At 52.9% G+C, this 13,954-nt stretch overlaps 3 protein-coding genes across 3 annotated transcripts; all 3 read right to left on the minus strand.

Annotated features, from left to right (window-relative positions):
- Positions 1–1,088: 1,088 nt before the first annotated feature.
- Positions 1,089–4,101, minus strand: GLRG_00154 (Pep3/Vps18/deep orange family protein; the record flags this gene model as incomplete). Its single annotated transcript, XM_008090839.1, has 3 exons — positions 1,089–1,173; positions 1,225–3,802; positions 3,885–4,101. The coding sequence occupies 3 exons, from the start codon at positions 4,099–4,101 to the stop codon at positions 1,089–1,091; spliced, it is 2,880 nt and encodes a 959-aa protein (XP_008089030.1).
- A 712-nt stretch (positions 4,102–4,813) lies between these two features.
- GLRG_00155 (methyltransferase domain-containing protein) lies at positions 4,814–6,289 on the minus strand (the record flags this gene model as incomplete). Its single annotated transcript, XM_008090840.1, has 2 exons — positions 4,814–5,846; positions 5,913–6,289. The coding sequence occupies 2 exons, from the start codon at positions 6,287–6,289 to the stop codon at positions 4,814–4,816; spliced, it is 1,410 nt and encodes a 469-aa protein (XP_008089031.1).
- Positions 6,290–9,882: 3,593 nt separating this feature from the next.
- GLRG_00156 (dTDP-glucose 4,6-dehydratase) lies at positions 9,883–11,358 on the minus strand (the record flags this gene model as incomplete). The annotated part of the gene is made up of 4 exons (XM_008090841.1): positions 9,883–10,484; positions 10,533–11,068; positions 11,122–11,257; positions 11,322–11,358. The coding sequence occupies 4 exons, from the start codon at positions 11,356–11,358 to the stop codon at positions 9,883–9,885; spliced, it is 1,311 nt and encodes a 436-aa protein (XP_008089032.1).
- Positions 11,359–13,954: the final 2,596 nt, after the last annotated feature.

Here is a 13,954-nt window from a genome sequence, read left to right on the forward strand (position 1 = left end):
ATCGGTCATATAGAGTTATTAGTAACAGATACTATTAGACCATCCGGCGACTCGTGCATGCGTACCGGTCCTTCCCACTTGGCACAGGTTGTCATCTCAACATCTCAAACGTAACCCAGCCCGGGGTTAGAACCCCCGATATCCAAAGACAGAACAATCCAAATTCCTATCCCTTCTCTGTTGCCGCGGGACCGATGCTACCAGTCTCCGAGAGTGCACAGCCTATCTATCCGTACATCATATACATATTAGCGCCGGTAACAGCTCTGCGAGGAGAGCGGTAGCGAGGTCAACCCAGAGTGGCTGAGGAGCGTGCTCAACCAAACGAACTGGGTCGCATCGGTTTTCCTGATGCGGACTCGCATCAACGGCGTCGAATATGTACATGGGAACCTAGAGCAGCGTGGTATCGTAGGGTTGCCAGGCAAGGAGCCTGCGCTGGGATAGAGCGGTGGGGGGAGGGGCGGCTGCGGATCCAAGACTAGGAAAGGGGAACGAAAGGAAACAAGGAATCGAGAAGCCCCTATCCCGGGAAGGAGAGGCGTTGGCCGTCTCGCAAAAACCTGTGCATCTACGCCTCCCCTGGCCGAGGATCTACCTGCAGGCTGCGGGAGATGGGTGTCGGGGACTCAGGGTGAGTAGTAGGCCAGCGTCCCGAGCGGTGGCCCGCTTCGGCGTCTCCGCCACCCCGAGTTTCATTGCCTAAAAAAACAAAGAAAAAGAAGAGGGAACGGGCCTGGATTCGCATGATGCTTCGCCGACCTTGTCTACCACCACCCGGCCGAGGACAAGCATGCCACAGAGGGGGGACAACGATCACGGCGATGGAGGTGCAACGGAGTCTTTAAAAGAAGGCCCGCCGTTCCTTACGTCTTGTTGAGTCAAAGGTTCACGTATAAATCAGCTGGAGCCTAGCAAATAAGATACATCATCGTGGCACGTTCGACTCGAGATAAAAGACAGTTGCGAAACCATGCGAATTGAAACGCCGGGTATTGCAGCCATTAAACACGCCTGCTCATGCAAGTGTACCGTAACGTGTACATATAGGTAGTGAATGCGTCTAGTCAGCCTCTCCACCATATTTCTTAAATCCTCCACTCGTTTAGGTTATCTTGAGGCGTGACAAAAGGCTCATTGATCCTCTTGATGGCGAACTCGCTGCAAAGAATACTGCAAAACTGTTAGCACAAAATCCTGCATAGAAGCAAAGGGGCCCCTTACCACGCCGACGCCACCAGCGAGTCCAACTCTGCAATCATGGCCTCCCTCTTCGCTCCGCTGACCAAGCCCTTGCTGATTTGTACCTGGAGTTCACGAATTCTCTTGCTTGTGCCTACGCCGGCCTGCTCCAGAACCCTCTTCCCCAAGCAGTCTGAATGGAACGAGTGCTGGCAGGGGAAGACAAAAAACTGCCTGCTGAGGAGCGGTAGGCCGCACACGTAGCATTTCTCTCCAGGCTCAACAATGGCATAGCGGTGATCCAGCGCGGCAATGTCGACCTTGATGTTCGTCGCCGTCTGGGATGACTCGTCCATCTCTTTCTTCAGCCCGTCGATGTTGCGACTGTAGTCCTCCAGAGCGGTGCAGATTTCCTCCTTGAAGTCGTCAATGACTACAAAGTCGGGAAAGAAAGGAATGAGATCCTCGATTTTGAGAAGATCGCATCGCTTGAGGAAGTCGATGGCCGTCTTTATGCCGTTTGACTGGGATATCACCTTGCGGGCGACTGCGAGCCAGAGTTTCTTCCGCAAGGGCGGGTTCGACATTGGCCGGTCTGCGATCACGGACGCCAAATCCACCTCGTTGTGAGAAAGCGCTAGATCGACGGCCTGGAGGTACTGGCCCATGCTGGTGTAGATATGTACACACGACAACGTCCGGTGGTGCTGAATGCATAACCGAAGAGCAAAATCAGGGTCAAAGTTTGGCTCGTCTCCCTGCGACTCCAGGTATGACAGCAATCCGGCCTCGTCTTTGGAACTCTGGGCGTAGATAGAGACTAGCGTGTTGTGCACCGCCGAGTCCTTTGAATTGAGTTGGTTGATGACGTACTGCAGATATCGAACAGCTTGGTTCTGTGCTGGGCTCCCATCGAAATTGCGGTTGTACTCCAGCAGTGCAGGTATCAGCTTGCGGGGCTTCAGATCGGAATGACGCATCAAGATCTCAACCAGATCCGAGGCAACGTGCGTCATAAGCACGGTGCTATACCGGTAGAAGACCTCTGGGTCGGTCTGCTTCTTCAAAACCGTCAACGCCTCAGGCCATCTCTCGCGCTGAACCCAGTATGAAAGAACGTAGTTGTAGTCGTTGACGGCGTTGGCGAAATACAACAGTTCTTGTTCCCGACCGTGACTGCTGATCACGTCATATACTGTGCGTCGGTCAAGGTCGTACTTGTACTTATTGACAAAATCTTGGAACTCGTCCTGGACGGCACGAAGCTGCTCCCTTGACCGCGCGGGATTGAGGCCGTCGGCCAATTCAGCCTGTGTGATGATGGTGTCGTCTAGAGTATTGAGTCTCGCCATAAAGATCTCCACTAGCCAACTTGCTATCATGATCCTCTGCATGACTGCGACCTTTTTCAACGTACCCAACTTGGCCAACAGATATTTCCTCAGAGCATCGGGTTCGGCATTGTCGATGAACGTAAGAGCCACCTCTTCGAATGGTTTGTTGCTGCGTCCGTACACCGAGGCGGCCTCCATGAAGTGCCGCTTCGCGACAAGGTTGTCGCCGTACGCGGTGGCGACTGTTTCCCTTTGTGCCGGCGTCTTTGCGTGCTGCAACGCCGAGTCGAACTGTTGCAACTTGAGCATAATCTGCCAGATGTTACGATCCTCGTCCCTTACGACAACCTCGAAGATTTCCTGGGCGGTGAACATCCAGAATGTGTTCTTTTGCAGGTCCACAGACAGGCTCACTGCCTTCTGCCCCGGTTCCAGGACGATTTGGTCATACACCACCTCCCCGGTCAGGCGGTTGGTGGCAACCACGCGGCCGCCGATGAGGCTGACAATATGCCATTGCGTCAGCGCAATGGCGTCAATATAATCCAACGTAGGGTTCCGTTTGTTCGATGCGTTGGACGGGCCAAGCTGTGAACGAGGGAGCATGTTCGATTCGTTAAAAATCTTGTTGCCCTCCGCGCTAGAGGCGAGCTGTCCATGAAATACGCCTTGAGCAGACAGCCACGCGTAGGCTCTCTCGTGCGACTCGTCCTCGTAGGGGTTCCGGTCGGGCGGATCCGGCGAGACCACCAGCGCTGATGTCGCAGCGCCAGACGAGCGCGACAGCTCGTGTACCGTCGGCTGTTCCGACTCGAACAGCTTCGTGAAAATGGAGCCACCACTGTCGTGCCCGTTGCCGACCTTGCCAGCCAAGTGAAACAGCCGACTGTGTGTTGCAATCAACACCCGTCGCATATCCGGGCGCCCGGGTAGCGTGTCCGCCCAGAGCCCTGTGATCGGTCCATCGGGCAGCTTGTGTAGGTTCTTGAGCTTGATGTCCTTTTTGTAAAACTCAGAGGTCGTCTCAATGAAGGCCTCGTAGATATTGCCATCGGCGGCACCAAGAAGTATCTCTCGAGTCGATGCCGTCGGCAGCGAAGGGTTCCAGGCGACGCTCTCAATCGAGACGCCTCGTAACCGGGCCAGGGCTCGGGGATGTTTGTGCTGGGAGTGGAGATAGTAGTTCTCGCCGAGAGCCGTGCAAATAAGAAGGTGGGAGGCAGTCGGATCGAGAAACATGCGGCGGATAACGCCAATTTCGCCGGGCTTTTTCGGGAGGTCAATGTCTGGATTTGCATCGAGGTTAGTGATGGTTTCTCGCGAGAATGTTACAGACGCAGCCGCAGATGGCGGCCAGCCACCACGCACCATCAATGTCTTCGGGTCTGTTCAGGTCAATGCGCAGGATGCGACCGTTGGAAAGCGCCAGAACGAGGACGTTGTTCGCTACCTGGGCGGCGACGAAGTCGGCGGCGATGGAGAACTGCAGCTGGACTCGCTCGACGACGAACATGGGCAACGCGGTGTCGTCGAGGTCGAGCATCCCGTTGCCGGCGGCAAAGCCGTCGGATGGGTTCAGGGCCATGATGTTTATTTAGGACGAGGTCATGCGGTCATTGTCGCTCGGATTCTGGATTTTTACGAGTGTCGCTGAGGTCGCCCGCTGCGATTGCGCATGGAATGCAGCTCGTCGGAGGCTGGAAATGCTGGGTGTTGATCGGTCGCTGTTGGATGGAGGATGGATGACATAGGCAGGGAGCTTGGCCGCCCCCCCACTAGAACCAACCTGGCAGATGGAGCTACAGCCAGGTACGTACCGGAAGCCGTCGCCGAGCTTTGATTTTTGTCCGAGTTTACTCTTGACCGCATGTCGAGGTTTTACACATCTACATAATCTGGCAAGGAGCACACCTGGATCACAGCAAGAGACAGGCAATCTCTCAAGTAGAATTTTTGAATATCCACTAGCCAAGGTATTTGCATTTTGCCATGGTGTAGCACGAATGTGCGTGCCATCCATCCCCGCAGGGATTTGTCCACCTTTTCTCAGCGCACAGCATCAGCGTTGACCATCTCAATGGTGTTTTTTTTACAGCTCCATTTGATCTTATAGAAGGAATAAAAATATGTAGGAGATGTGCAAATTGAGGTCGCTGAAAATAAGACCAGCAATATTCCGCTGGCACAGGTAAGTGCGATATATGCAGTTAACATGAAGATAAATCGTGCTCTGGCCCGGGCTGCTCATCACCCGGTTAGAGAATTACTAATTCCTCCTTCTCGAGGTTATTTCACGCTCAAACTGTCGTCTCGACAGCGGAGTCTTGAGCGTCCTCGTCGGCTTGGTGCCTGCTGTGGCTACCCTCCCTCGCTGTATCGTCCGTCTCGTCCGCGTCCTCGGTAGGTCTCGGATAGAAGCTTGGCGGCGTTGCCGCATTCAGTGGCTTCCTACCGACCAGGACGCGGGCCTTGACAATCAGTCCGTGCGATTTGACCGGGTCTCTTGCTAGACGGGCCATCTCTTTGGCGACATTGTGGCATGCCGTCTTGACGTGCTCTGGGTCCCATCCCATGTACTTCGTAAGTGGTCGCAGGCATTCGGCCTCCAGTCCATCGATGCAGGCGATCAGCCACAGCTTGCCTTCGCTGGCCTCGATATTGATGGGAATCGTGTGTTCTGTAAGCTTAATGTCCGTAAAGCCGGCATCTGTTAACAGTTTCGGGTTCATGTGGGAGACGCCTCTTGCGCGCCCGGACTTGATGCCTGCGAGCGTCAGGTCCCTCGACAGTGCGTGAATCTCGGAAGTAGGGGGGAATTCTGAGAGGAACTTTTTGAACCCTTGTTGATCATCCCATTCCAGCATCTCGATCCAGCCGCCGGGCCGAAGGACCTTGAATGCTTCCTTGTAGACAAAAGTCCAGTCCGTAAATGCCGCCATCATGTGGCGGAAGTGCACAAGGTCAAACGAATCGAGTTCGCGCTCCCACTCCAACTCGGCGTCGTCGACCTCGAAGAAACAGTTCATCGGTATTGACGTGGGCGCAAGGGCAGATATGTCTGTACCAATGACCTCGCAATTGGGGAACTCGTCGGCCATGCCAATGGCCCATTCGCCGATACCCGTGCCGACATCCAGTATTCTCTGCGGGTTCTCCAGTGGTACTGTGCTGAGCTTGCCGTCAAAAACGTGTAGGTAGACCCGGTGAATCAAGCTCATGCGGCACATTTCCCACTCATCGTTGGGGAGGTGATAATGCGGGCCGCAGTACCGCCGACCGTTCTCCCATTGGTAGTCCAACTCTCGCTCCATGAATGACCGGGTTGAAGACCTGCATACATTTCTACCAGTCAACCCGTGTCAAGGGCATACACAGCAGTGCATTGCGAAAACTCACATGTCCTGATGATCGAGTGACATCATGTAGGGCATCTCGGTGCGATGAGACTCGCTGGGCCGGGGATAATGGCCAGGCGTAAAGACGGAGAAGTTGTCATGGTCGTCGTCGTCGTCGTCGTCAACCTCCATACCCCCCTCCTCTTCTTGCGAGTTCCATTCTTCGTCGGCCTCGAGAACACCATGGGATCCCTCGTTGATGCTCATGACGCTCGTCATCTCGGTGGCGGTCTCGCTCTCGTGCAGGCCGCTCGACTGGCTGCCGCTAGAGTGCGACGCAAGCTCGTCGGTGGTGGACATGCTGGATGTGGCGCCCTGGGCGGGGTCTTGTCTTGTACTGGTTCCCTTCCTCTTCTTAGTGCGCCGCTTCTTGGCCATGGGCGGCGGCCGTGACCCGTTGTCTGTGCGACCAGCAGTCAAGGTCCTATCGCAGTTTTCTTATCTCCTGTTGGCGGTCCCGGAACGTCATATCACGTCCCTCGGCGAGAGGGCGGGAACAAAACACCACGTAAGACACGTGTTGGCAGGCGGGCAAGAAATGTAAGAATAATGAAAGGGTTGTCGAGGTGGTATTTGCGATAAATTGGTGTGTGTATTTAGCGAACCCAGGACGGAAAAAGAGCGTAGGCGATTGTTACTATGTGCCAAATTCGGGTCGTCGGTCGTTCGGTCGATGGTTTAGTCGCGAAGACTTCGGGGAATCAAGGTATGTTTCGAATTGACAGGTAAAGCCGTGCGGCGCAAAATAAACAATAGACAGGGCCGAAGAGGAAGAACGAGTGCGGTAGAGCGGAAGATTGTTGGATGGAAAGACAAGAGAAGTTTAAAAAAAAAAACCAAGAAGAAGAAAAGGTGAGGTCCCTGGGCGCCAGAGAGACGAGAGATTTGGGAACAGACGTTTTGAGGATAATCAGGCGGCGAGAGGTAACATTGTTAGTTGGGTACCATAGTAGGCTTAATACCGAACAGGAATGGTTGCACCGGGGGAGTCCTAGTGTGGTTGACTTTTGGCTAGTGCATCTCTCCATCCTGTAGTGAGAGTGCGAGAATCCTGACAGGTGCTAGGATGGGATGGGGGAACCGCAGGGACACCAGCGATGCAATACCTAGAAGTGCGAGGGACATATGGACTGAACTACCCACCTAGGAGATAGAGGGAGGGGGCGCAAAGTGTGGAACGTGAACTGGGCCTTTCTGGGGTGGAGTAACAAACAAGCAAGGGTCCTTTTCGTCTCTACCTACCTACCCCACCCTATAACTCGGACCACCCCCAAAGTCAGACCACCCAAATTCACACCGGAATCACATAAATTTTACACTAGATTTCTAAGTTTAGTAATTTTTTAAAAATTAGATATAAGTCTAAAAGTTATAGAAGTTTATATATAGTATTCTTTATAGTTAATGTATAATAAGAAAATTTTATACTTATTATATATTAGTATTTACTTCCTATAGCTTATCTGTCTCTTATATATAAGGGTATATATACCTTTAGCTATTAATTACTTACAAAAATATATAAAAAGCTAATAATATTATATAAAAGCCTTATTAGAAGGTACATATAAGTTTTTATATCTTTCTAGCTTATAGTTAGTATATTAAGAAGTAGTTAACTTACTACACTCATCTCTTATTACTACCTTATCTAAGGGTGTTCTGACTTTGGGGGTGATCTGAGTTGTAGGGTGGGGTCTCACATCGTATATTCACTTGGTCTTGGACTCCCTCACCTTTTACTCCTGATCCCCCCCCCCCTATTTACTTGGATGTCTTTGCACGGCGTAGAAAAGCGGCTGCGTTAAACAACGAGGAGATCGGCAGTGTATGGCCAAAGTCCGGCTGTGACCACTTGAGATAAGAAACACGGTTGGCACTGACATCATAACGAGGGCTTTGAGCAGCGTACACTCCATTCGGTATCTTCTCTCATGCCTACGTGGCAACAGAATACTAATAGGCAAGATTCGGTACTCTCTGGAGCTCGTCGCGCAATGTCTAGGACGGTCTGCTCAGTCAGCGGAAACCCAGGAGCTGCAATAGGAATGCAGCAACCCCTCTTTATATTTCCTCGTCTGGGCCACCTGCCTGCATGCCCCTCGCAGCTAGCAAGGCCGAGAGAAGGGGCGCTGATTCGTAGCAACGTTCCGGGAGGTACCGCCGGAGTGAGAGCTACTGCAGCCAGTGCAGTTCCCCTGCCTATGCATGCCCGGTTCCGGTCTGGATTCTTGCCCGTCAAATCCATTAGGGCTGCGGTGCAGCGTAATCCCCCCCGAACTTTTATCGAAACTACCTACGGATACTACGCAGCATGTAGCGACAACGGTCGCTTCCAATGGGACGGGCACGCCGCGCACAAGTGTCATGGCGCCCAGGCCCGGGAACGAGGGGCACCCTCGCCGTTGGAACCTTCAGAGCCCGGCCTCGAGCGCTCCACCATCACGTCCTAGCTCTGTCACTCTGGTTGGCTTGCGTCACGGGGATCGATGGGTCCGAATGTGGGTGCTCCTCCAGGAGCGCATCCAATGGGGGAGGAGCCTTTGTCTAGATTCCAGCGTTGCATTGTCCTAACCCGTGAAGGATCTTTGAATCTTCCTTAGTGTACGGCGTAGTTCTGCATGCTATGTATATACACTAGTACGTGTATGTATCTGTAGGTTTGATTCCATTTTACCCACTGCAGATATCCATTTTACTGGAAAAGCCCCTTTCTCTACCCGGTTCCTTGGGTTCCAACAATGCCCCGGCTGGTCATCAACTTCCCTATCCTTATCAGCAAGGCGACGACAGCGGGAGACGGATGCCTGGTAGTCCGAGGCTGCCATTGTGCCCCGTGCCCAGAAGCGAAGAGTACGGTACCAGCAGAAAGCGATCAGGCCAACATTGTCACGTCTTGAGACCTCCAGCAAGCTGCAGACCCGACCGCGTGGTACCCGAAACAAACCCGGTGTGAAAAAGGGTGGGAAGCTTATCCTCCCGTTCGCATAGGCCGAGACTGATTGCATGTGTGGTCTTGTGACTCAAGGAGACTACGCATAGAAAAAGCAAGTATATCGTACATTGTCCTGCGAATATGCGGCTCCAGCTGTCAGCCAGCACCACGCCATCTAGAAATCAGATTAAGCAAGCAACCAACGTGGGGCAATTATCTTGAGACGGAAATGCAGGGGAGAAGAAGAAAGACGGTAAGATCATTGCCCGCGTCGTCTGTGCCACACGTGACAGCCGAGAAGTTGAAGTCTCCGACAAGGCGGTACAGCCTTCCGTGCGCACTATTTTGAAAGGCTACAAGTTACAACCAAGACCTTGCTTCCTCCATTGTCTTGTACAGTAGGTAGATAGCACAGCAGATCGAGATCGACCTACCACGAGAACGAAAAGTGGAAGGGGAAGAAAAGGAAAGAAAGTCATATAGAATAGCTCGTTACCAGCAATCCGAGCGGCCGATCGACATCCCCTCTCTTACACACAGTTGCAAACAACCGCCCCTCCCCCCCAACGTTCCAGCCGGCGTATGGTTCGCATGCTGACACCCAGTCCTGCGCCTTCACGGCCCGGGTTTTTATCAAGTCATGGCTTGTTCATGACAGGTGGCCCCACCTTTGCTTTCGCCCGGCATACTCCGTACAATAATCATGTATGAATCACTGACTTATCCTTGACGAATTTTTGCACATCCAGTAAATATCTCTTATTCGGTATCTTCCATATCAATTGCCGACCAAGTAAATGTTCCTCTATGACTAACACCCCCATAGTGCCATGCGCCTTTACCCAGCGCCAGACATGTACCGCAAATTGTACATATCACGACCCAAACCCGAGGCGTCGCATTCTTGATGAATATGCATATCGTAACGAAATAATAATGTCGAAAAAAAAGGATGAGGTTTCTGTCGGGTTCCCTCTAGCACCCATGTGGGCCTCTATCTTGGGCCTCTATCTTGGGCCAACGAATGTACTACCTGCTATGCCCTGACTGCGTGGCCGTTGGAGCCATTGGTGATGCCCTTTCTAATGCCATTGCTCCCGTCGACGTCGTCGATGACCTTCCTCTTCTTCGACTTGGGTGTGAGAGGTGAATCAGCGACAGGCTCCGAGTCCGCAGACACGTCCAAACCCTGAACAACAGGGAAAGGCGTGAGGACGGAGGAGATGTCGCCCCACCATTCCTCGCCAAATTGGCGGTACCAGTTGACCGTCATGCGGAGACCGTCAGCAAAGCTGGTCTTCTGGTCCCACCCGAGCTGGCGGAGCTTGGTGCCGTCGACAGCATACCGGTGGTCGTTGAAAGGTCGGTCATGGGTGTACTTGACCCACTTCTTGAACTCGTCCGTCGTGGAGTACGGGATGTTCATCTCTTTGAGAAGATGGCTGCAGAGGTCGATATTGGAGATTTCGTCGTAGGACCCAACATTGTAGATTTGGCCCATCTGGCCCTTGTGTAAGATGGTGTCGAAGGCGTCGGCCGCATCGCCAGCAAACAGGTAACGCCGGGTAGGGCTTCCGTCACCGTGGAGAACAACGGGCTGGCCTCTGTTCAGCAAGCAAGTGAACTTGGGGATAATTTCTTATTCTTGTTAGCCAGGAGCCGGCGGGTTGGATGTATGCGACCTACTCTCGGGAAACTGGTGCGGGCCGTAGACGTTGTTACTGCGCACGATGATGACGGGAAGCTTAAAACTCTTCTGATAAGACTGAACGAGCATCTCGGCGGCTGCCTTGCTAGCAGCATAAGGGTTAGTGGGCGCAAGAATGCTGGTCTCGAGGAGGTCGTCGTCGTCATCATTGACCTCTCCGTAGACCTCATCGGTGGAGATGTGGATGAAACGCTTGATGTCAACACTCTTGGCGCTCTCGAGAAGAACGTGAGTGCCGTAGACGTTGGTGTGGGTGAACCCGTACGAATTACCAAAGCTCAGGTCAACATGTGACTGAGCGGCAAAGTGAAAGATGGTATCAATGTTATACCGCCTCAGGCAGTTGACAACTTCTGTTGGGTTGGTAATATCGCCGTGTACAAAGGTGAAGTTTGACTTTTCGTTGAGGACGCGGGTGTTGTTCAGCGAGGAACAGTAGTCCAGCTTGTCGAAAGAGATAATGTTGTAATTGTTGGGGTAGGTGAGGGTAAGATGGCGGACCAGCCAGCATGCACTCGGGAATGTGTTAGCATCTTGGGCGATTTCCCTGCCAAGCCTCTGACTTACATGAAGCCGGCGCCACCAGTAATCATGATGTTCTTGACATCGGGCAGTGGCTCAAACTTGGTGCTGCCTTTGAGCAGCGGCGCCTCTTTCCACACACCAATGTCTTGGAAAAACTTGCCGTGTCCATTGCTGTAGGCTTGTGAGAGTTAGCAATCCCGGAATGTAACAGCATGTAGTGATAACGGCCATGGTAGGCTTACTGCTCTGCGCTCGATTTTGGCCGTTGAGTAGGGTCATTTTAGCGGTTGGCAAGATTTCTTTTGTGAATGTTTCGGTCGAGAGAAGTGTAGAGGGAACCAACAGAATGCGCGGTGCGGTGTGGTGTCGGAGGCTCTGGAAGATATTAGAGCTCTTGACCGATAACGAGTCAGGCCCGGGGAGGTTGAAGTACAAGTAGGGAAGGCGAGCTGGCCTTTCAAGGGAGAGAAAGGTTGCCCTACAAGTGAGTCTTAGCTGGGCGGCCGGTCACACAAAGAACAGGTACATGTCGCGCAGTTAATCTTACCTTGGAAATGGGATATCCCTATCAAGTCTAAAGCAATGCCATTGGCGATCTGCGCCCGACGTGTCTCACTCGCACCACCCCAAAGCCGCTTCGCGTTGGGGGCAAGGGATGTCAGCGTGGAGCGCTGTAGCGAGCAGCGGGGAGAATGCGTTCAGACACAAGCTGGCCTTGGCAAAGAACGCAAGGTCGAATAGAGCAGGAACCAGCGATGGCAAGGGCGGCGAGAGATACGAAGGAGTGTCCCAAAGGTTCGGGCGGGGTGTCCTGGGGTCGTGGTCTGTCCTCCAAAGAGAGGCCGCAGGGCGAAATGAGCAGTGTAGCACCAAAGTTTGGACGGCGAGCCAGGGTGCCTAGAATCTGTGGCCGTGAGAGGAAGAGTTCAGATAGCTTCGGCAAGGTGCATATGGGAACAGTTGTGGGTTGTCTTGGATGAGATGGGTCAGTCGGTCGGCAGACTGAGATGGGTAGATCAGCAAGAACCGGAATGATTGGCGCGAGCTCACCTGGGGAATGGGCCTAGTTGACTACCGGTAGGTAGGTAGGGTACAGGAAGGTACCAGAGGCACAGGCTCAGGAGCCAAGGGTGGACGGAAGTGCCGGTCCGACCTACTTGGCAACTTGGGTAACTGGGAGAAGTACTCGATAAAGTTTATTTTCGTCTCCTTGTGCTCCGTACTGCGTCAGAGGAACGTCGGGGCCAGAGAGGGGACAGAAGGTGTGATATAGGAGCCCAGGTGTAATTTATGGCGTGGGTAACTGCGACGAGGACTTCCTCGCGATCACGACTGCGGATACAGTGATCACTCCAATTGATCGCCTGTGCCTGGCTGATTTGTTTGTTTTGGCGGCGACAAGTGAAGAGTGATGGATCCAGTCCGTGTGGGAGGTGGGCGGGCGGGCGGCGCAAGATTGGTGAAGTGACTGCTAATGTATGCACCGCACTGCAACTGGTGGGAAAGTGCAAGTGCGACGAGGAACACGCTCTGGAAGGTGGATGGTGGGGGTGGATACCGAGAGAATCTTGGCTAGGAAGCAGGCACACTGTATCCGTAGTAGTGCTTTGAAACATGACGCTGCTGTGTTTCCGGAGTACGAATAGTGCGTGGGATCTTTCCCAGTATAGCCCACCTGCCGAGTGTACGGATAATTGAATTAGGTAGTTTCCGTATCAGCAACGAGTCAACGAGTCAAGGGCGGCCCCTCGCATGCCATCAGGCACAGACCATGACAGTGCTCCCTGTCTCTTTCGCTCTCTTTCTGTCCATCTCGTATTGCAATACCTGACTTAAGTCTGACCAAGAGGAAAGGATATCACACTGAGCACAGTGATGCGTATGCCATCCGACAGGCATGGTGTTTGGACCATTTGACAGCTGATTGTAATGCAGTCGGTGGACCCTGTGTGCGCGTACCTAGGTAGACTGCCAAGATAAGTACGATATACATCGCCCCCTTCCAGAGTATTGTGGGTACCTACCTCTTCAGTACTCAGATAGTTCTCTCCGTTTCCTTCCCTTTACTATGGTATGATGGGTAAGTTTAAACTCCATAACAGGTAGTGTGGAGTTGTGACCCACGTATGAGAGACTCTCACTGGCCAGAATTATGATAGATGTGCACAAGAACCTCAAAGTACCATCGCTGAAATACAAAAAAAAGCACGGCCACATTTACCTGACGAGGGGGTTAAACTTTGGCCCGATACCATAGTAGTCCAACCCATATGTGCGTACACGTAGTGCCGTCTGGAGCCGCTCTACTAGGTACCGGTAGTTTAAGATGCAGTGCAGCTCGGCAGATGTAACCCCAATCTAACCGAGACCTCCCGGTGGAATGGGTCCCTTTCTTTTTACGCAAGCTAATGGAAGCTAGGGAGAGCCCACGACGCGCTTTCGACGGGCGGGTGCCATGGCGCCACCCTCGACCACGAGGCCCCAACTCTGGTCTTCGGATACTAGTAGGACGTTGCTAGTTCCTCTGTTTGGTATGATAATAATACTGAGTTTTCCTATAGGGTTTCCGTTGTCGCGTACCGGTACGACCCTTCGCCTTGGCTACAAATGTCGGCTAGTTCCTTCTCTGAGAATCCGGTCTCAGTCTAGTCTTTGGCGCAGAATGTGGCTTTCGACCAACGCCTCTGAACCGCCGAACCATTAGGTTTTCATGCTTCTGCGCCGAGAGGGATCAAGTCACGGCCTGCCTCTCCGTCGTTAGCCTAGCGTCCTCGCATCACTGCCTTCCAGAAAGAAAAAAAAAATTACCAACTACGTCTCCGCCAAAGTGGGGGGTGAAAAGCCGATCAGGGGTTAAACCATCACTGGAACGTGT

Source organism: Colletotrichum graminicola, assembly GCF_000149035.1.
Source record: "Colletotrichum graminicola M1.001 genomic scaffold supercont1.1, whole genome shotgun sequence".
Classification (NCBI taxonomy): domain Eukaryota; kingdom Fungi; phylum Ascomycota; class Sordariomycetes; order Glomerellales; family Glomerellaceae; genus Colletotrichum; species Colletotrichum graminicola.